General features: G+C 48.4%; 1 protein-coding gene across 4 annotated transcripts in view; it reads right to left on the bottom strand.

Annotated features, from left to right (window-relative positions):
- Hhat (hedgehog acyltransferase) overlaps window positions 1-18,486 on the bottom strand; it is a 236,536-nt gene extending 218,050 nt beyond the window's left edge. For 2 of the 4 annotated variants that reach the window (XM_040737187.1, XM_040737188.1), the window contains exons 1-2: window positions 18,357-18,486; window positions 8,363-8,492 (exon numbers count right to left, since the gene is read on the bottom strand). In XM_040737187.1, the coding sequence (XP_040593121.1) occupies window positions 8,363-8,492; window positions 18,357-18,368 (142 nt within the window). In that variant the 5' untranslated portion in view covers window positions 18,369-18,486. Of the gene's footprint in view, window positions 1-8,362; window positions 8,493-16,241; window positions 16,646-18,356 lie in introns of those variants that run through there. The other 2 variants (XM_005082856.4, XM_013122616.3) reach the window with 2 other exon arrangements.
- Between the last annotated feature and the right edge of the window lie 3,820 nt (window positions 18,487-22,306).

Raw genomic sequence — 22,306 nt, 5'->3', positions numbered from 1 at the left:
TGCTTGCCACCTAGCACACTGGGAGCCTTGACTGTCACTGTGAGGACACTGGGAAACAGACTGTCAGTCCTTGGCAGCCTACCAGGCAAAGCACTTAAGTCCCATCACTGGGCTCTACTGAACAATGGGCCCCTTGGAGGCCCCACTCACCCTCAGCAAGCTCCCAGGACAAGGCCACCTGTTCAAGGACAGGCCCCCTTGCCTTTTCCCCTCACCACAGCCTGAGCTCTCTAGAGTCACCAGCATGGTTGCAAACAGTGAATCATAACAGGAAGCATTCGCCTCCTCACCAGGCCCTTGTCCTGTGAGAGGCCGGTGCATTGCATGAACGGAATAGAAGAAAAGACCCACTTACAGGGGCTGCTGTGTGCTCTCACAGACTGAGGTTAGCAATGGCTGTGCCTGCAGGGCAAACGCCCCCCCCCCAGCGGATGAGTGGAGGCATGGGACAAGTGTGCGTGACTACAGCAGCAGCCTACTCTGGAGACAACTGGTACTTTAAAAAAAAATCAAAGAAATCGGAGGTGGCAAGTCAGACAGAAACTTTGCACCGTGTAAAATGGCTCTTGAGATTACCCAGGTGTTAATGCTCCTGTAAAGAGACTTTAGTGACAGATCACTGACTGGCAAGGGGAGGAAACCGGGTGGAGTGAAAACTCAAATCAACAGAAAGCATAACTGCAATTATGCAAATGTCAGTAACAGGCCCCTTGGGCAAGAAGGACAAGCTTAGGGACCGTGGGGTCAGCAGGATCCATTCAGACCACTGTTCATTAGAAAAATGGCTGCCAAGGAAAACAGAAGACCTGCTAAGGTTACCTAAGTCCAAAGTCTGTTCCTCGAGGAAGAAAACCAACCCTCTAAGGGATAAATCCGAACGTTTTCTTAAGACGGCGAAACGAGGTGTGTGCTGAACATTCTAAGAAAAAGACACATGACTGTAGTTGACACATTTGAAAAGCTCCGTGACCTGGAAAGATATTACCATCAAACTGCCTTAAAAAGAAAAATGGGAACATGCTAATAACCCAGGATTTCGGAACTTTTCTATCCACTTTGGAGGAGCCTTGGGCCTCCGCATGCTGACAAGAGAGTGATACCAAGCGGACAGAGATTTCAGGTACCAGTTACAGTGGGTTCACAGCAGCCACTGGGAACAAAGAGGCAGAATGCCATGTCAAAATCTCCAAGGCTAGAACTGCAGTCTAATGGGGGTCACGGGGGTGGGGGAGGTGGGAGGGACTTCTCCCAAATTGTGCGCCAGGGTCCAAGGATGACTGACAGGTCAGTGAAATGCACAGACAACAGTCTGCCAGTCAAACACTATCCAGACCATGTCGCAGTCCAGCGGGGAATGGTTAGTGGTGTTCAGTGACTGGGGAGGGCTGGATATGTCCTCTACCAAGCACATCTGAGATGAATGACTGACTTCCAGGGCGCATCACGGGACACTGTGCTAAGAAATGTTCACTGGCAGCCCAGGACTCTCTATCAAACAATGAGCCTTTCATCCCAGCACTCAGGAGGCAGAGGCAGGGAGATCTCTGTTAGTTGGAGGCTACCCTGGTCTACAGAGCAAGTTTCAGGTCGGTAAAGATTACCTAATGAGACCCTGTCTCACAAAATAGTAACAATAAAAGAACCAGATACAATGATGCACACCTGTGATCCCAGGACTTGGGGGGTAGGGGGTACAGAGGGGCTGAAGCAGGAGAATTGTCAGGAGTTCAAGGACAGCCTGGGCTATATAGAAAAACCCTGTCTCAAAAAACACAAAAATCGCCGGGAGGTGGTGGAGCACGCCTTTAATCCCCGCACTCGGGAGGCAGAGGCAGGTGGATCTCTGTGAGTTCAAGGCCGAGCTGAACCAACAGCCTCCAAAACAATACAGAGAAACCCTGTCTCGTAAAACAAAAACAAACAAACAAACACACAAAAATCAATTGGAGATTTACCTTATTCCATATACTGTTTGCACAGTATGCGTGAAGCCCTGGGCTCAATCCCCAGGAAAAAAATAGGCATGGTGGTACAAGCCAACCTGCCATTCTGGCACTTAGGAAGTAGAGACAGGAGGATCAGGAGCTCAAAGTCATGCATGGCAAGGTGTGTGTGTGTGTGTGTGTGTGTGTGTGTGTGTGTGTGTGTGAAACTACATGGGTTTATGTGTACCATGTACATGCAGGTGCCCTCGGAGACCAGAAGAGTTCTTTGGATCCTGGGAACTGGAGTTACAAGCAGTTGCAAGACACCCAAGGTAGATGCTGGGAAGCAAACCCAAGTCCTCTGATAGAGCAGTAAACCCTTTTAACCACTGAGGCATGGCACCAGCCAATAATTTTTTTTTAAACCAACAAAACAGTGTAGTTTCACTTTATAATTCCTACTCTGGAATCCTCCTGGGAAAAGCAGTCAGACACAATACAAAGATACAAACACATTCCTTAGGAAACAAATGAGCTAAAAACCCCCCACCCATGAAGTCAATACAAAAAGGAACAAAACAGCCCAAGAAACAAGGGAGACAGAAATAATAATCCGGAAACCAGCGCACTGGGAAAACAGAAGGAGCCTCGGAGTGATCTCACGAAGTCAAAAGCTAGGAGGATTCACGGGCACTCCTGCATAGCTGATCGAAAGAAGAAGAAGAAAAAAAAAAAGACACTGGGGGGAGGGAAAGCAGAACAAGAGAGGGAAGGAGAGCGAAGACAGAAATTAACGTACACAGTAAGGTGAGGGGCAGAGCCGAGAACGAGGGACAGGAGCAGTGAAAGTCAAATTTTTAAGTTGGAAGAGAAGGAAATGGTAGAGGAGACAAGCAGTAAGGATGCACCCACGACACATGGAACTGAAACACTACATAAAACGGGCAGAGCGCTGCAGCCAGAATGGACACAAGAACCGGAAACCCTAGGGATGAATAGCAGGGAATACAGTCAGAAGAGGAAGCCCTTTCAGTGCCATCCCAGGTGGCTGCCTCCATCACCCACAGCTGGCATCCAGCGACCGCTCTGGTCTTCAGAAAGGTTTATATATTCCATGTGTATATGCAGGATAAATACTGATCTACTGCCCAAGGCTCAATAGATTACCTAGGCCTCCTCACTGACACCCCCATTCGGGGGTCTTGATCAGTCCCATGCTGGATTCCCAGGCATCAGTCTGGGATTAAAGAGTTAACCTTTGTCAGGTCAGCTGTTTCTGGGGGTTAAACCAGCCCAGTCTTAATCCCTTTGGTCATCAGTCCTCCCTCTCTGTTACTGGCTTTCTTGAGTTCAGCTCAGTGCTTAGCTGTGGGAGTCTGCCTCCTCTTCCATCAGCCACTGAATGAAGGTTCTGTTTCCCAAACTCCTTGGCCATGGGATTGTAGGCTGGCACTCCCCAGATCTATGTCTAAATTCCATATATGAGAGAGTACATGCCATGTTTCTCTTTTTGTGACTGTGTTACCTCACTCAGGATGGTTTCTTCTAGTGTCATCCATTTGCCTGCAAATCTCAGGATTCCATTGGTTTTTTCTGCTGAGTAATACTCCATTGTGTAAATTACACATGGACTTTGAACTCCCATCCAACACTGTGAGATGCACTCTCACCCTGAACTCTTGGGGGAGGGTCTAGGCCCTGCCCTGGATGAAATGACAGACAATGGACACCCGCATGGAGGGCCTCACCCTCCCTGGGGAAATGAGGGGATGTTGGGGGGGGGTTGGGGAGTGGGCACGGGAGGAAGGGAGGGAAACGGAGAGGGACCTGGAACTGACTTGTGAAGCAACCTAGTTTCTAATCTAAATTTAAATTTTAAAATAAATAATAATAAAAAAAGAAAGGTTTATATATTAAACCAATACAGCCACGAAAACAGATGGCCTGCTCTAGAGAAAGGCAGTAATGCAAGGCTCATTAACCAAGCCTTGGGATGCATGGCAGGGCAGGCGTGGTGCAGCTTGAGATGAGGCAGGGAGATCACCATGAATCTGTTTGCACTATACTGTGAGACTTTGCACAAAAGCAAAGCAAAACCTGAAATGCGTGGCAGGTAGGGAATGCTTTCCCTGCATCCCAGGTAAACGCTCCCACCTCTCCTGAGTCTGAAGGCGCAACCCTGAACATGGGCAGTTCCTTACAAAAAACAAAACCACACTTGCCACAGGACCAGCAACGGCGTTGGTTAGCTCACAAGCTAGGGACCCACCACCGGTATAAAAAAACTGCACACCCCTGTTCATAGTGGCTTTACGTGCATCTGCCAACTACAGTGTCCTTCGGTGGCCGAGGGATAGTTCCAATTAAAATAACTCCAGATAGTGGAATGCTACTCAGTGCTCACAAAGAATCGAGTTGTAACCTAATGCCTGGGTTTGATTCCCCAGGGCCGCATGAGCAGGACAGGCAGCCTGCATTTCTAATCTCAACACTCGGGAATGGAGGCAGGAAGACCAGAGGTTCAAGGTCATCCTCAGATACATAAAAAAAAAAGTTCAGGCCGGGCGGTGGTGGCACACGCCTTTAATCCCAGCCCTCGGGAGGCAGAGGCGGGCGGATCTCTGTGAGTTCAATCAAGCCAGCCTGGTCTACAGAGCGAGTTCCGGGAGAGCTCCAAAACAATACAGAGAAACCCTGTCTCGAAAACCCCCCCAAAAAAAACAAAAACAAAAACAAAAACTTCAGAGCCTCTCCAAGGCTGCTGCATAAGACCTGTCTCTAGAAGGAGAGAAGAAAGGCTGGGGGGGTGAGGGGCGTGAAACGAACTTAAGTCCCCTCAGTCCCCTCAGTGCTTCTCCTAGATGAAGAAGCTATGCCGAAAAGACTATAAACTATGGGACTCCAGCTGTATGACAGTCTAGGAAAAGCAGACCACGGACACAGTAAAGAGACCAGAGGTCTGGTGGATGAGTTCTCAGGACAGGGCGTTTTTGAGGGGACAAACTGCCGTGTCATATTCTAACGATGGGACACTTCTCAAATTCACAAGGTGTATAATACCTCATGTAGACTGAGGACACTGGCCAACAATGCTACGCCAAACGGGTTCGACCGGATGAACGCACCCCCTGGGGCACCTGACACTGACAGAAGGGGGCACACACCGGAACGCCGGCCTTTGGGAAATCTGTGCACGCTGCCCGTCTTTGACACAAACCTGAAACTGCTACAAAACAAAAGACGTTCGAAAAGGGGGAAATTTTCACCAGAGTGAGTTATCCAAAAAAAAAAAAATGGCAGCTATTATTTTTAAACCACAAAACTTCAAGATAGCTTATCATTTAGCAGAAGGCAAGTAAGACAGCCATCTATGGAAGCGACTGACTCACTGGCAAAATACAGCCATCTAGGGAAGACACTTGCTCACTCACTGACTGTAAGGAGTTTGTAACCAGGCAGGCAGAGAGGCCCGGCTGGAGGGAGATTAAGAAAGTGAGCATTAGACCCACTACCCGACTATTAGAGATAATAATGAAGGAGAGAGTGTGAAAACGCAGTCCTGGGTCTCCTCTCCCTAACCCGAAGGCCGCCCACCCATCTGAAACCCGACACCACAGACCCTGGGGACCTCAGGAGACTTCTTGAATCCAGAGGAACCTTGATAGCCCCAAGCCATGAATTTGCATCGGAGAGGTTCTCTAGTTGTGAACCTAGTGGCTATGATCCCTTGTGTGTGTTGCTTTGCTATAAGTGTGATGTAAAATATACTCAAAACCAACACGCTGAGTCTGTCACTCCTCCTGGGTTAAAGACCAGTAAGCGCTCGCTCCTGACGCTGACCAAACCTACCCTGGCTCTTCTCTGCTGCAACCTTAGTGTGTTGGATAAATGACTCCCCACCAAGAGAACCGCTCCAAGCTTCTCTCTCAGCTAATGAGGCCCCCAGGAGGAGCACTAAGGAAAGGAATGTAAACAATTGTGACAGAAGCAACCCACGGGCTGCTCTTTCCAAAGGAAAGGGCAGCTTCACTCCCTCGTCCATCTCTCCTCCTGGGCTACAGCTGGAGCGGTGACCTCACAGGAGGCGGGGCCTCACAGGAGGCGGGGCCACCTCTAAGGACCCTCAGAGTCCCTTGGCAGAGGAACGGGGGGGGGGGTATCTCATGCTGACCAAACTCCACGTGCTATGGATATGTTCTATTGCCGGCGGTTAATAAATAAATAAATAATACAGGAATAAATAAAGCTGATTTGACTCAAATAGCCAGGCAGAATACAGCCAGGCGGGAAATCCTAGAAGAGATACACAGAGAAGGGTGGAGGGCAACAAGAACCTGCCAGGGAAACAAGACGTAAGGTAACAAGTCACAAACCATACGGCAGAGCATAGACAAGAAATACGGGGTTAATTTAGTTGCAAGAGCTAGTTAATAATAAGCCCGAGCCAATGGGCCAAAAAAGTTTTTAATTAAAATTAAACCTCTGGGTGATTGTTTTATAAGCGAGTACCAGACTGGTAGAGGGGACAGAAAATTTCTGGCTACACCAGGGACCTGCTTATCCTGGGTGTAGTGCTGCTGCTGCCAAGCCTGACTTCTGAATAACCCTCCATTTCAGTCTGCTTAGCTCAAGAGTCCGTGAGACAAGTAGGAAAGGACCCAGGGTGAAGCCAGACTTGGAGTTCCTTCTACAGTGTCTCGGAAAGCTCAAGGCTCCAGGAAAGAATGAAGCTACTTGTCTAGTCTCTGCCAAAGAGCAGCTCTCAACCCCCTTGAATGGCCAGCATGGAGGATGGACAGCAAAATGGACCCCGGTGAGCTACAGGGGTGGGAGAGGCTGTCCACAGCCTGTCTGCTATTGTATTTTATTATGGTCCTGGGATTGAACCTAGGACCTGACAAATGCTAAGCTTACCATTGAGCTACAGCCCAATCCCCCTGTCCTTGACCTTCTAGGTGACTGTATCAGTTTTCCCCCACATGCTCCTGCCTTTAAGGGGGAATAAAAAAGCTGTAGAGATGGCTCAGTGATTAAGAACACTGACTGATCTTCCAAATGATCTGGGTTTAATTCCCAGCAACTACGTGACAGCTCACAACCACTTATAACTCCAGTTCCAGGGGATCCAACACATTCTTCTGGCCTCCATGGGTACTGAGCATGTCATGTGGGGAAAACACACACACACATAAAATAAAAATTTTAAAGTATCTTTTAAAAAAACAGAGCCCAAAACTCTTAGTGGACTTTAACAGCTGTCACACTCCTACACCTGTTTTTCATGCCGAGGTCAGGACTCCCCATGACCCACCTCTCTGCACCCCAGTTCTGCTGAGCGATTCCTGGGTCTCCAGCCATGCTGATCTCTCTCATCCCGCGGCAGATCCAAGTTTGTCTACAGCCCACACCCTCATCTCTGTCCAGGGTCCTCAACATCCTCTGCTACCTGGCTAGCTCCTTATCACCCTCTTAAAAATTATGTCTGTTATTATACTTGTGTGTATGCGCATGCATGTGTATATCTCGATGTACACACTGAGGTCAGGAGACAACTTTCAGGAGTCGGTTCTCCCCTTCCTTCTTCCTGTGAGAGCTGAGGACCAAACCCAGGTGATCAGCCAAGCCAGGCAAGTGCCTTATCCACAGAGCCCATCTCCCCAGCCCCCTTTCTGTTCCCCCTAAACACCTGCTCAGCAGCCCTGCGTGGTACCTCCAACTGCAATCCCATCACTCAGGACGTCAAAGCAGGAAGACAGCTGTGAGTTCAAAGCCAACCTGGACTGCCAAGGGGTTTCACAACCACTACGGGTAACTTAGCAAGATCCTATCTCAAAGTACAAAGTAAAAAGCAAACCAGAAGGATGTGGAGGGATGTTCCTAGCATGTGATACAGCATCCTGGGTTCAGTTCCCAACACAGGAATAAAAAAATTAACAAATTAAAACTATGGAAGTGGGGTGTGGTGGTGCTACATTTCTGTAGCCCCAGCTACTCGGAAGGCTGCAGGGGGAAATCCTGGAATGTGAGGCTAGCCAAGGCAACACAGCATGATAAAAGAAACAAAGAGAAAGAAGAAGCAGAATGGTGGGAATGGCTAACACCTCAGACTCTGACATAAGCCTGCAAAGGAAACCATTGAAAGAAAAACAGGAATTTACATTGTATCAAATGTTCCTGTAGGGCAGGTCAGGTACTTAGAGGTTATTCCCACCACCAAGAAAACTGGCAGCTGCTGGAGAAGACAAGCTACCAGCTCAGGTAAAAAACTCGGAGGGACAATCCAGGGCTCTGCCGTGGATTCAAAGTGCACACATCTGGGAAACCAGAGCCCAGTATAGGTCACGTTGCGGCTGGAATGTCCTCCTGAATCCTCCGTGTCTTGGACACTCCCACCCGCTCCTTTCTTGATGGGTCATCAGAAAGCCCTCGAGTCTTACCCCTGGAGACTTTGTAAACTTCGTAGAAGGAGTAGAAGTGGAAGCCCAGGGACGCGAGCAAGCAAAGAGCCAGTTCCCATCGGGGCAGCATTGCTGACGCCACTGGTTCCCAGTGTGACGTGGAGAGTCTCTAGGAGAGAAACAGATAAAGGGCCATTGAGGTGACACTGAACAATGGCATCCTGATGTCAACTGAGTTAGGTGGCACTTTCAAGGACATTCTTTTTCAAGGTGACACCAACATAATCCCAAACAAACCAACTCCCATTCCCATTGACCTTACCCCTTCCCTACATCCTACACACATACATACATGCATACACACACACTCGCACACACGCGCGCGCGCACACACACACACACACACACACACTCCCCATTTTCCCCATTTGTCTATGTCTCTACCTAGATGTATCACAGAATACATCAAAGAATTCCCTTTTCTTGTGCGGTGCACCTGTCTCCCCTTATGAAAAAGAAAAAAAAAAAAGAAACATGATTTATAAGGTCCCAGTATGGAGCAATTTGCCTAGGATGTAGCAATAAGGGGTGACCATGTCCATGAATAGCGATGCCTTTGAAAGACCAAGTAACAGAAAAGCGCACCTCCCCCGTTCTCCTTCTCTTCTTCCTCCTCCAGCTCTCTCTTCTCCTCTTCCCTTTCTTCTCCTACACACACACACACACACACACACACACACACACACACACGTGCACGCACGCGCAACCTCCTTTCTCACAAAGGAACTGGATTTCTGTCTGGACACATGAACTCCACACATGACACCATGCCTATCCTCTCATGAGTAAGGGAGGCTGGGGCTGTGGGTAACCTCCTCTTTTCTTCCCTTTTATGTTGACCAAAATAGGGACTGTCCCCCTTGAACCAAGAGGTAAGAAGACAATGTAGAAGGCGCACTCCAGCCCATGACTCCACAGACCCCCCTCACCCCAGAGCTAAACTGACCACACCAAGCAAAACTGTCACAAGAAACAGAAACACACTTCCTGACTGTCAAGTCTCCACTGGTCCATCGCTCTCTATTGTGGTGGAAAAGTCTACATCCAAGATAACAGAGAAAGTAACAGAAAGTTGAGTCCTAAATTACGCAGTTAGGGCAGGAGAGATGTCTCAAAGGTCAAGAGCACCGGCTGCTCTTCCAGAGAACCTGAGTTCAATTCCCAGCAACCACATGGTGACTCACAACCATCTGTAATGAGATCTGATGTCCTCTTTCTGGCCTGCAGGCATACGTGCAAGCATGCAGATAGACAGAACACTGTATACGTAATACACGAATAAATAAATCTTTAAAAAAAACCCTGCAAATTAAATGACCCGGAGTGTCAACAAGCAACAAAGCACTAACCAAATTTGTGCAAACATTTTAAACACTTGTTGCGGTGAACACCAAATTAAACGGTGCAAATTCTTAAGTCCCAAGCAAACATGCCGAACACTAAGCTGGGGCCAAACTTTCATTCTCTGAGTCTGTTTCCCTGGCGGCTCGTGAGGTAGGGAGGGCAGAAGAGGGAAGCATTTTACAGGTGACGGATGTGAGAATGAGCCTGGCCCAAAGACAAATACTCTAAATTCACATATTTGTGGAGTCCAAGACAGTCACACTCATGGAAGCAAGTAGTAAAGCCAAGTCCCGGGGTGAATGATCCATAAGTCCCCATTGCAGTCAAGTGGGACAAGAAAGTGTGGAAGGTAACGGCTGTGTGGGCTGTCTGTATTCAATACGTCACGGAGGATACTCTCGTCCAAACAGCACACTGTACATCAAGTAGACATAATTTTCCAAATTGAAATGAACCACTGTGTCCTAAACGAAACCCAGGTCAACCCCTGCTTCTTCCTGCCGCCGCCAAGACCAGCCTTATGCAGGCTAGTATATAGAATCCCTTTTCCTAAGAGCCTGCCACAGAACTTGCTATACACAAATCCATTACATGCTTCTAAGAGACAGCAAGGAAAGGTAATCCGGGCTTAATAAGCCATGGGGACAGAAGCCCAAACACGGGGAGGGATGAGGGGGGGAGGAGATCAAATTCTACCAACAAACTAATCCAGTGGGCTGGGTATCAAACACAAACTTCTAAGTCCAAAGCTGCAGGGCCAGGGTCCCAGCCCATAATGTTACTGATAAGAGCATGAAGTAGATAGAAGGCAGGAGAAACAGACAGGAAATTGATTCCATATTACATATTGGAGAGAAGAGAACTAGGGTTGATAATGCTTTTTAAGTATCTGGGGTTAATAAAATCAAAGAGACCCACACCCATAGGAAAAAAAAATCTTATCCACAAAATGTTGAGACCTCTGCCCACAGTGTTTGTGTTAGAATACCTCCCACTCTCATCTTTGCTGTTTAACACCTGATTCGCAGATGCCATCCCACAGACCCTCACAACTCTTTTTCTCTTTTCCAGGAGTCAGAATTCCACTGAGGGAGAAGAAGGGGTCCACACGGGGACAGGCATAAGCCAGCAGCGACCAGAAATGAGGACCAGAGCTTCCAGCTTCACCCTGCTGGAGGAGCAGCACCCACAAGTGGCACCTATCACCTGCTAACACAGAGGATGGGTTCCCTTTGTAGGAAGCCTTGTTTGCAGAATATAAATTTACATGATTCCCTCCCCCCTAGAAAACTAAGTCCAGACTCATGGGGACCCCTCCAAGGCCCACCAATAGATCTGACTCTTCTGAACACATCCTACAAAGGGAGCCCATCCTCCAAGCCTAGTGCCACCATGAATACAGGGGGTGGCTAACCGGAGGTGACCCCAGGACTCAGCAGAAAGTCTTTTAACACAAACTGGGGACTTCTAACCTTGCAGCCAGAGGCACAACTTCCCAGCTCGGCAACCCGACCTCCACCATGTGCTGTTTGAATGGGGTCCCACGTAAGGACAGTGTGGTGGCTCTTTTGTCCTCACCCTGGGGTCACCTGTGTGGCTAGAGTCATTGCGTAGCTCAGCAGATGGTGGAGGGCAGGTGCTGCTCACTTATGGCTGGCTTTCTCTGTGTTAGCAGGTGATAGGTGCCACTTGTGGGTGCTGCTCCCCCAGCAGGGTGAAGCCTGAGTTACAGGCAGTTGTAAAGCATGCTGGGAACCCAACTGCGATCCTCCAGAAGAGCAATGTTTGCTCTTAACCACTGAGTCTCTCTCCAGCCCCTCCAGGGAGCTGTTTTTTAATCCAATTGTTATAAACTTAAAAAAAAAATCAAACCAGAAGAAAATTAATCCAAAAGCAAAATTTTATGCTGGGTCCTCAATTTAGCATTCCCTGACTTCCACGTCACCCCAATCCTATCATCAAACACAACTCTTAAGTCTTTTTATATGAGCACCACAGACCAACAAAAGGGAATCAACTTTACAAGTCCCTAATTCAACAAAAAAATATACTGATCTGATATTGCATTTTCCCCTATCTCGAGGCTTTTTAATCACTAATAATACACCCTCTGTATTTCAGATTCCCCAGATTAGGGAAATCTGAACAAGCCAAATTTCTCTTACAGTAGAACACTTTACATATTTTTTTTATTAAAGCATACTTGTTAAAATACAGGCTTTTAAGACATGGGCTTGCTGTTGAGGTCAGGCTGCTCTCTGCCCTAAGTTACTCCATGTTGTTTAAAACCATTTTCCCCCCAGGCTGTTGCCTCGTCCTGAGAGACTCTGTTCTATAAGCAGCTTTCATTCCACTTGAGAAGGGTGACTCTGACCTGTTTGTTGTGCCCATAAATGCCACTATTTGACCAGCTCTTGGCTCGGACTGATAAACCACTTATCACACTGGGATCACATTAGCATATTAAAATCATATCAGGAAACTAAGCCAAGAACATTCCAAGCACATCGGACAGAGATATGGGTGCAACCCCTCACCTGGGCCCCAAGAAGAGGTCATCCAATATTTCAATGCCGATGGCTCCACCAACCTGTCACCTCACCAAGAGGAGTATACACTAAAGGAATCTGTTGTCCCAGAGGCTTCAGCTTGGCCCTCTCCTTGCTGCCTATCTGTGTGGCCTACCCAGGTTGCTGTCCATCCACACATTTCTCCTCCCATCTGTCTGAGAAATAATCTCCTGGGTTTTGATTTTTTTTTTTATATAGGGTCTCTCCCTGTACCCCTACCTTGCCTGGAACTTGCTATGTAAACTAGACTAGCCTGGCCTGAGGACACAAAGAGATCCTCCTGCCACTGCCTTTGGAGCACTGGGATTAAAGGCATGCCCCAGCACAGTCAGCCCGAGATTGAATTCTAATCTGGATTGAAAAAGAAATGACTTATCTGCCATCATTTTAAATTCCCTCCCTTTCATAAAAAGGTGCTTTTGCTTTGCTTTTTGTCTGTTTGTTTTTAGGCCACGTCTCCTGTGACCAGGCAGCCTTCAGTGATGTAACTGAATGACTGAATATCCCCAGTGCTGGACTTAGAAATACATGCCACCACGCCCTTTTAATACAGTATGGAGGATGCCACCCGGGGCTGAGAGCACGTACTGTAGGCACTCTACCCACTGAGCCACAGCCACAGCCCCTTGCAAAAAGGTTGTATTGTTCATAGGTGGAAGATGCATCGAAGATTTTTCCCCCTTTATTCCATAATTGGGCTTTAACTGGTTCATTCCTTTTTTTTTTTTTTTTTGGTTTTTCGATACAGGGTTTCTCTGTATTGTCTGTATTGTTTTGGAGGCTCTCCTGGAACTCACTCTGTAGACCAAGCTGGCCTGGAACTCACAGAGATCCGCCTGCCTCTGCCTCCCAAGGGCTGGGATTAAAGGTGTATGCCACCAACGCCCTGGCTGGTTCATCCCTTTTTGAACAAAGCTAACTTCCTTGAGTAAACCCAAGCCATCATCGCCTGCTGTCCTTTTTACAGGTTATCTGGCTCGATTTACCGACACATTGTTTCAAGTCCTTTGTACCTGTTTTACTGACATCTGGTCCCATAGTTTCTGGTAATTTCCTTGTCAAGTTTCACAATGATGCTATGTGGCCTCGTAAAAAAAAAAAAAAAAAAAAAACAAGCAGTAGGCAGTATTCTTTTCTCATTGTTTTTGTGATGTTTGGTGGATTTCACTGCGGAGCTAGCTAGGCTTGCAAACTTTGCAATGAGAAGGATCTTAAGCTACACTCGGTTTCTCAGGACTACTCAACTCTTCTGGTTCTTGTGTCTTTTTATCTGAAAGCCTGGGGAAATTCGCCTGAGTTTTCAAACCCATCAGCGTGATGTGGTTCACTAGGTGACCCGACAGCCTCCAGCGCCCCTCCCCACTGATGGAATGAACACCTAGACCTGCAAGGGGAATAACCCTCCTCCCTGAAACTGTTTCTTGTGGAGCATTTTGGTCAGAGTGAGGAAAAAAGTAGCTGAAACAGCTGGTGATGCCTTGAAACTCAGAACAACGGCTCTTGGCTCTAACGTGACTGGATTGAGAATCACTGTGAGGCAGGTGGGGACCAGCCCTGTCCTGTCAGTGGGGGCCTTCCATGGGGGTCAGCCGAGGGGCGAAGACCCACCTGAATGTGGGTAGCCCAGGCAGAGTAAAACAAGAACGTCACCTGAGGGCCCATGCTTCCCCTCTCTGCTTCCTGACCACCACATCCTGCTGCAGAATGTCCTCACTGCCAGGATAGACTGAAGATGCCCTCCTCCCCACGTGGTTTCTGGTATGCATTTTAGTCACAGTGACAAAACACTCACACACATAAATGCTCACCATCACTGTAAGGAGAGAAGCTACAATCAGTCAGTCACAGACACATCCACTCTGAGTGGGATAGTCTGTCACCCACAGAAGGGGGGGGATTGGCTCTGTGTGTGTGTGTGTGTGTGTGTGTGTGTGTGTGTGTGTGTGTGTGTGTGTAAACCTCTTAAAACAACTGCTAGGAATTGAACTCAGGACCTCTGGAAGAGCAGCCAAGTGCTCTTAGTCACTGAGCCGTCTCTCCAGCCCATACATCTCTATTTTCATGAGTCACTAGATGGGAAAAAAAAACCCAGCCTTTAATTTTATTTTGTTGTTTTGTTTCCAGACAGAGTTTCTCTGTGCAGCCCTGGCTGTCCTGGAAGTTGCTCTGTAGACCAGGCTGACCTTGAACTCAGAGTTCACCTGCCCCTGCCTCCTGAGGGCTGGGAAATGTGGACGGTAAACTTGTAGTGAGTCTGGGGAAGCATGCTAGAGACTCCTCAACACAAAGCCATACAGCGCTGCCCTAAGTCTGCCAAGAACGGCTGTGGGAGGTGTGGGTCATTCTCAAGGGAAAGAAGTTAACTGCCTCAGATGCCATTTTGCTACTGAAGGCCGCTAATAAAGTACATTGTATCAATTTGAGTTTTAATTGCATTGGATTGGCAATTGTTTCAATGCCATTTATAATCCCTGTAATTTTATGTCTTTTACTTATTTTGAAACTTTCTGTTTTGTTATTTGAGACAGGGTCTCATGTAGCAATGGCTGGTCTTGGCCTCTTTTTCCCCTTGGTCCCATGTAGCACCATCCAGAGATCTTTTCACACTTTTTAAACAGTCTCCAAAAAGGCCCACGGCAAGAACCAAAGGTTTTTTGTTTTGTTTTGTTTTGTTTTGTTTTTATTTCCCCCATGCAGGGAAGCACAGCAGCACCATATACCACACACCTGCCCCTGGGCCACAGTGACTGTGCCCATCACCAGTATATCCTGCAAACAGCCAACCAGGACCTTGACCTCACCCTAGCTAGGTCTTGTTTCTCCTCCAAAAGGAAGCAAAGCCAAGAACAGGTAAAGTCTTTGTACCCCCAAGAAGCGCCCAAACCGCAGCCCTCGAACAGGCTAGTCAGTGTGGTTGGTGGCCTTGAACACTCTTTGCTAGAGGGGAAAGAACACAGACTGTCTCTAGAGGCTGCTGCCAGACAATTGTTAACTGCATCTCTCAGGTGAGAGCTGTCTTTAGCCAACACTTAATCCATACGGAGAGAGAAATCACAGGGACAGTGGAAGGTGGAGAATAGAAATGGGAAAGGGAGTGGGATTCTTTGCCCGGATTGAAAGCCCCCACCCCGTCAGTCAATGCCTAAGAATGAAGACTGCAAGGGGCAGGCACACAGCAACCCCTCCCCCCCAAGTGGAAGGCCCTGATTCAAAAGCCACCAACACAGCGCCTCCCTCCCTCCCTACTTCCCTCTAGATTTTAGAAGGTGTCTCCCAGTCTTGCTGATGAACAGGTGAGGGAAACTGAGTCCAGAGAGTGGAAAGTGAGAAAAAGTTCTAAGTTAGGAACTAGGCTCAGTGGTTGAACACAGGCTTAGAGACCCAAGTACAGATTCAGGATGCACAGAAAATGCCCCAGGGCCTGTAATCCTTGCCATGTCTCCAGGGGCCCAGCCTGGGTTTGATTGAGAGACCCTGCCTCACTGAACACGGTGTAAGTGGGAAGTCTGGGTCTCCTGCGCATAAGGACGCACAAGCACACACACACACACACACACACACACACACACACACACACACACACACACACACACACACACACACACACACGGAAATAGAAATCTTATGCGCTGGACCCGGGCGCAACGGCCCTGTCGGCGCCCTCTCCTGCACGGAGCAGCAGAGTTTGAGGCTCCCCGGGCTCTGCGCCTTTGTGTTGCCGCCCTAGGGCTCGAGGACACGGGAAGCGGAAGCGCCGCTGCGTTTCTTCCCACGTCAGCGGCGAGCCTCCCACGACCTTCTGCGGCACCCGGGCCAGCCCCCTGCCTCCGCGCTGGTGAAGTAGTGGAGGGCCTTTGCACCAGCAAACCCCAGCGCCCCCTCCAGCTCCACGCGAGCCCTCCCGCCTGCTCTACGCGCGCGCCGCCGCCGCCCACGCACCCCACCTTCCGCTCTACGCGCGCGCCCTCCGCGTCCCCACGCGCGCCCCGCTGGCCGGGCTTGCCTAGCGCGGCCGGAGTCACCTGAGTCGCCGCCGGCAGAGCTGGGCACGCGGGGAAGTAGGTGTCCCCACCCCCCGCGGCCCGGGAAGGACGCGCGAGCGCAGCGCGGTTTCGGAGGCCGTGGGGGTGAGCGCCTGGCTCTGAAATGCCGCGCCCGGGTTCTCGGACACCGGATTGGCCGGCGCTCTGCACATTTACCGTAGCAAAATCACCCAGATCCTGCCAGAGCCTCAGGCGTCTGGATTTTTCCCGTGTTGAGTCTGGGGTGGTGGTGTGTTCGGCCTGCCCTGCAGCAAGCAGGAAGCCGACTAGGCCCGTAAATGGGTTTTAGCAGTCATGGTAGGAGTCGGGGGAAATCTCTGGAAGTCCTGGCTTTGCACTCTGTGAGACCTAAAACATCTTCAGTTCCACCTTCCCCAGCACCAACTAAAACAACCGTACCAAGAGTGCCAGGCTGCACAAATCAAAACACAGGGTGTCCGGTGAATACTGAGTTCACATCAACGGCGAATACTTTCTTGGCTACTATATGGCCTGTGTCATATGGGGACATACTTCTACTGTTTTGTTTTGTTTTTTTTTTACGTTCCAGAGGGCTGGCGAGGTGTGGCTCTGGGGCTGGGTAAGATGTTTGCTCTGCAAGTGTGAGGATCAGCGCCCCAGACCCTGGCCAGCTTAGCCTAAAGAGGAAGCCTCCGGTTCAGCTAGAGACCCTGCACCCAGGAAACCGGGTGAGGAAAAGAGGAAGATAAGGGAGTCTTGCTCTGCTTGCTTCAAGATCACTCAGAATGCACACGTCCTGTTTATCTGCAATAGCTGGTGTCTTGGGGTCTGGCCCCTGTAGTAAATCCCAGGGTTTGGCAAGGAAGGTGGCAAAGTGTGGGACCGTCAGACCAAGACACCCGTGGCACCCCTATGTTTATAAATGATCTCCGTGGCCATTAAGGTGGGGTCATCATCATTTATACACAACCCCCTTTACAAGGGTTCATCATCATTTATGCACAACCCCTCTCACAAGATCACAGTGTTCATCTGAAGACACCAAATAAAGACAGGTTTGGATACAAGTAAATCAGAAACATGGGTTGAAGAGAAAATGTCCTAGATTTAAGCACTGCCGGAGACCGAGCTCAGGCCTCACCTGCAGAAGACTCCTCCCTTCCCCCTCCCCCCCCGCCAAAAAAAAGGCTAAGCAATGAACTGAAGAATGTGCTTGCAGGAATATTAGAAGTGTTTCCTTTTATTACCCACAGACTCAATGCAGTTGAGGAAACATTAGAATTCAGTTGTAGGCAGACAAGAGACTTGAGTGCAGCAATGCGTTATGGTAAAACTATGTTATATTTTAAGAGATTGGAAACTTTGCTGGGCCTCACAGCCTAAGCTAATAATATACACTGAGGTCCCTTAAGACTGATAGCCTCCTGTGTACTCGCCCTGTTTGTTTAACCTGCTTTTGAGAGAACAATGTAACAATCAGCTTTGCTTACCTTGGCTTTCCTGTGTAATCAACGCTTACAATCTAAGCCCATGCGTAGCCATAACCTTAAATTATGTGCCCTTCCACACTGTGATCCAGAGTAATGCCTGTGTGTTCTAATAATTGTGCTGAAAACCCCAGAAACAGAGGTAGAAAGTAATCCCATAAAATGAATACTCACCCACAAGAGTTGAACACAACTTTCCGATGTTGGTTGTTTACTCTTTGTTATCTGGGTCAGCTACAGCCAGTGACGTAATCCCTTGTAAAAATCTGTTAAAGACTTCTGCATAGTCTCTGTTGTGCCCAAGTTGCAAAGTTCCCAGAGACCACCAGGAAGACCCACCAAATAGCAAAAGCAAGGTTTAATGATTGTTCATCCAACCATGACAAAGACCCCCCTCTGGCAAGCCAATACAGCAGCCTCCAGAGGGAGTGAAGTTCCCTGTCTACTGCTAGGTTTTAGAGGCAAAAGTTACAGGATTACATCAGTAGGTGCGGATTGGTTTCTGATTGGTTGGCATTTGGGGAACAATCAAGAAATTTTTCAAAGTCATGTTTTTGACGTGTAATACCTGTGTATCCATTATTCTCGCTGGTCAGTGCTGAGAGGGAACATTCTGTGGTTTCTATGGCTTTGTCTTGCTACTTGCAGGTGGCCTGTTGTATGCAGACACCAATAGTTTTCAGAACTATATCCTGGAGACCACAGGGGAGGTTTTGATCCCCATGGAGTTTCTTTTGTGGTCAAACAGTTCCCAGGAACCAAGCATCTAGGAGGCTATGGGGGGAGGAGGAGTCATCTGGAGTTTCTTTGTGTTCAGTTTTGGCCCTAGACTCTGGGAGGCCAGAGGATCTGGAGTTTCCTTGTGTCAGAGACCTATGTGTCTTTTCTGTAGCCTGTCATGGCTGCTAAAGCAGGTGGCTGAGTGAGGGTCTGGTCCCTTTATTTCTAAATTATTAGAAGTGAAGCCCTTGAGTTCAGTTTACCCCTTTCAGTGTCCCCCATTCCTTCCCTGTGTGATGCCTTCTGTGTTCAATAAATACAGAGCAAAGCCCTTTGTTAGGGACAGACACATGGGCACACAGTCACATGACAGCCCTAGGGCAGATACAGTATCAGACTCATACAACAGACAGACAAGTCAAGTCAGGAGACAGAGAGTCTGCAAGGACCAAACAAATGCATTATAATCCAGCCGGGTAACCAGGCTTATGATACCAGCTATACAGTTGACGTAGGAGGGCCACAAGTTCAACACCTGGGCCACGACGCGAGTTCAAGACCAGCCTGGACAATTTAGTGAAACCGTGTCAATATTTAAAAGCAATCTGACCGTGTATGAGAGACTTTAAATTTCCAAATGTGTCCTCTTCAGAACTGCTGCTCAAATGCATTTCCAGGTGTGATTTTTCTCCGCTGATCAGTACTGGAAACAACCCGGTTCTCTGTTTAAGCACATTTCTGCCTGTTCAATTATTTCCGCTGAATTTCATTTGATTTTGATCTTGAGGTCCCTTACATCTCTCATTAGTCCTCACCACATAAATTTAAGCTCTCTAATAAAAATTTGGCAAAAACTTAAAAGTAAAAGACATCAGCAAAAAAGGGCTGAGGATACAGCTGTAGACCCCTTTCCCCATGTGTGTGAAAGTTCAACAGGAAGGGGCTTGCCTAGTATGTACAAGGTGCTGGGGTCAATCCCCAGTATTACAGGAAAAGAAAGTTGCAGCAAGTAAATAAATAATTTTAAAGGTTGGCAAGTGTATGGTCTCAAGGGACTGCCGGGTGTGTTAGCTCTTTCATCAAGTACCTGGGAGAAACTATTTCAAGCAGCTTTTAAAGTCAGGATTGCAGTCCACAGTCGCTCGGGAACTTGGTTCTGCGTCTCGAGGCAGAATGGCAGTGTAGGAAGCTCGAGGTAGAACAAACTGGAAAAACCTCGTGGCTGACAAGAGGCACTGAGGGGGTGGGAAGGGGCAGAGAATGGAACAAAACATGATAGGGTGATGGGAGATGTCATTCTGTAAATCTGTCTCTCTTATTGGTTGTTGACTAAAGCACTGTTGGCCAATAGGGAAGCAAGATAGGTGGGACTAGGAGGCAAGGAGGATTCTGGGAAAGAGAGGCAGAGTCAGGCAACCATATAGGCTGCCAGAGTAAGAGGTCCGGACCCCTTTCTCTGGTAAAAGAAATACTTAGGTTAACAATTATGGGTTAAATACTTAAGTCAGAGCTAGCCAGTAAGAAACCAAGCAAACGGCCAACAGCTTCATAATTATTACAGTGTCTTGTGTGTTATTTGGGGACTGCAACTGTGGCAGGGCCTAGGCAGCTGGCAAGGAAGACTACATTCTACAATAGGGACCCAAGGACATGTCCCCGTGATAGACTTCTGCACGCTAGACCCCATGGACTACAGTTTCAAGCATCTGGGGATCAAGCCTTACACACGTGAGCCTGTGGGACCAATTCCTCTGCTACACAGGAATGGGTGAGCAATATTCCACCAGTAAATGGGCTAGAACGAGCCAAGATCCTTAAAACATTTCAACTTTGGCTGTTGGTTCTATTTATAGTGAAAGACCCCTACCCAGGACCCCCTAGGAAAAGAAAAGCAAGGCCAGGCCGTTGCCTAATGAAAGAATCCCAGACCAGGTATCTCACCCTCAAAACAGGATGTCTGTGATCACTATAGCAGTCATGGGACCCAGATAATAATTGCTGAAGCGTGCTGGGAACTTTCATATGACAATACCAGGACACCTAGTCCTTGGCAACTACCCTTGCCCCCAGTTGTGTCTATGATCACCATAGTAGTCATGGGACCAGGATAATAATTGCTAAAGTATGCCTGGGTCTTTTATAAAGTAATACCAGGAAACTTAGTCCGTGGGAACTACCCCTGCCCCCAAGATGAGCCAATGAAATGCCTGTTACTTATGTAACCATTGAAACTCTATAAATATTGTACTCCCTGAAAGCCCGGTATGCTCTGCACCCGAGTTGCAGTAGCATCCGCAGGCGCCTGTGTACTCAATAAATCACCTCTTGCATTTGCAGCCAGTGGTCTGGCCCCGGTTCTTGGGCAGAGGGTTCGGTTCAGTGCCCAGCGCTTTGATGCTGAGGTCTTTCAATAGGGATAAATATAATGGGAGTAGCCTATCGTATAGAAAATACTTTTCAGCTTTATTGAAGTGGAATTGCTAAAACTGCATTATCTAAAAGGTACAACTTGAAGTCTTCACATATGGACACATTTATGCAATGATTACCACAGCTGAGCTAATTAACGTCTCTCATCTTGCAGGAACCATTGTGGGTGCTTGTGTGTGTGTGTGTGTGTGTGTGCATGTGTGTGTGTAATACTTAAGACCCGTCCTCAGCAAATTCCAAGTCTGCACTATTTTTCACTGGCTTGCTTGTTTTATTTCACTTTCTTGAGACCTAGGCTGACTTAAAACCCCAATATGGCCTTGAGCTCTCCAATGTGGCCTTGAGCTCTGGACCTTCCTGAGTGCTGAGGTTACAGGCATGCACCACCACGTCTGGATAATGTTATGAACTACAGTCACCTTGTGAGACGGTTTATCTTAAGTTGTCCAGTTGCTGTTGGCCCCAGGCCCTACAAATCTGTAGAGACTGACCTGACTGGGGTGACCAGGGAATGAAGAAATGATAGTCATAAAGACACGTGTACAGGAAAGCAGGGATTGAGAGGACCGTGCGCTCTAACAGAGACACCAGCAGACCCAGAGCGCAGTGTTTATTATCTAGCACCAAGTGAGGCGGGAGGTTTACTGTGTGCAGCACAATGAGGAGTCGGGTCAGCTCATGTAGGTGGGAGGTCTCTGCAGTGGGGGGGGGTCTCAGGCTGTCCTGGAGGAGGAAGATGTGGATGATAGTTTCTGCCTTCATCGGTTAGAGCTAAACGTTTTCTCCTTCCTCAACGCTCAGTTGGGTGGAGGAGGGCTTCGACGCTCATCTGCACCTGTCCCAGGAGAGGCTTTGCCACTCCCAATGGTCTGAGGCACCCTCGGTGGCATGGCCCTGCTCATGCCAACAATGTGCGTTCACCCAGGGCTTCCCGCCACCCCCCACGGCTGTCTCCCGTGTTTTCCTCTTATGCACCCCAGGGCTCCCCACTCTGTGCACATCTCTTGTTTGCATATTTATCGAGTTTGTGTCAGCATCATTCAAACTACAGGCAAGACAATACGTTAGTGGATTATAAGACACAGTCAGTGGGCCACAGCTAGGCTCAATTTCTAACAAAATGAAAAGGGAAGGAAACACGCTACTGGACTTTTATCAGGGACGATGGCCGCCGTTGGAAACGGTGCATCTGGTTACTATGGACCAGATAAGAGAGATAACGGACGGTTAGAATGGATTTGATTGACTGTAGCGGACGTACAGCTACCACCGTTGGGAAACAGCTGACAGCTGATACGTCACGTTGACGCCACTCGTATCTCATTAGAAGACACCGGTTTGAAAGGACCTCCTCCAGTTAGTTAGATG

This window comes from Mesocricetus auratus, unplaced genomic scaffold (genome assembly GCF_017639785.1).
Source record: "Mesocricetus auratus isolate SY011 unplaced genomic scaffold, BCM_Maur_2.0 Super-Scaffold_100676, whole genome shotgun sequence".
Taxonomy (NCBI): domain Eukaryota; kingdom Metazoa; phylum Chordata; class Mammalia; order Rodentia; family Cricetidae; genus Mesocricetus; species Mesocricetus auratus.
The sequence above is the reverse complement of the archived record's forward strand: the minus strand, read 5'-3'. Positions and strand labels throughout refer to the sequence as shown.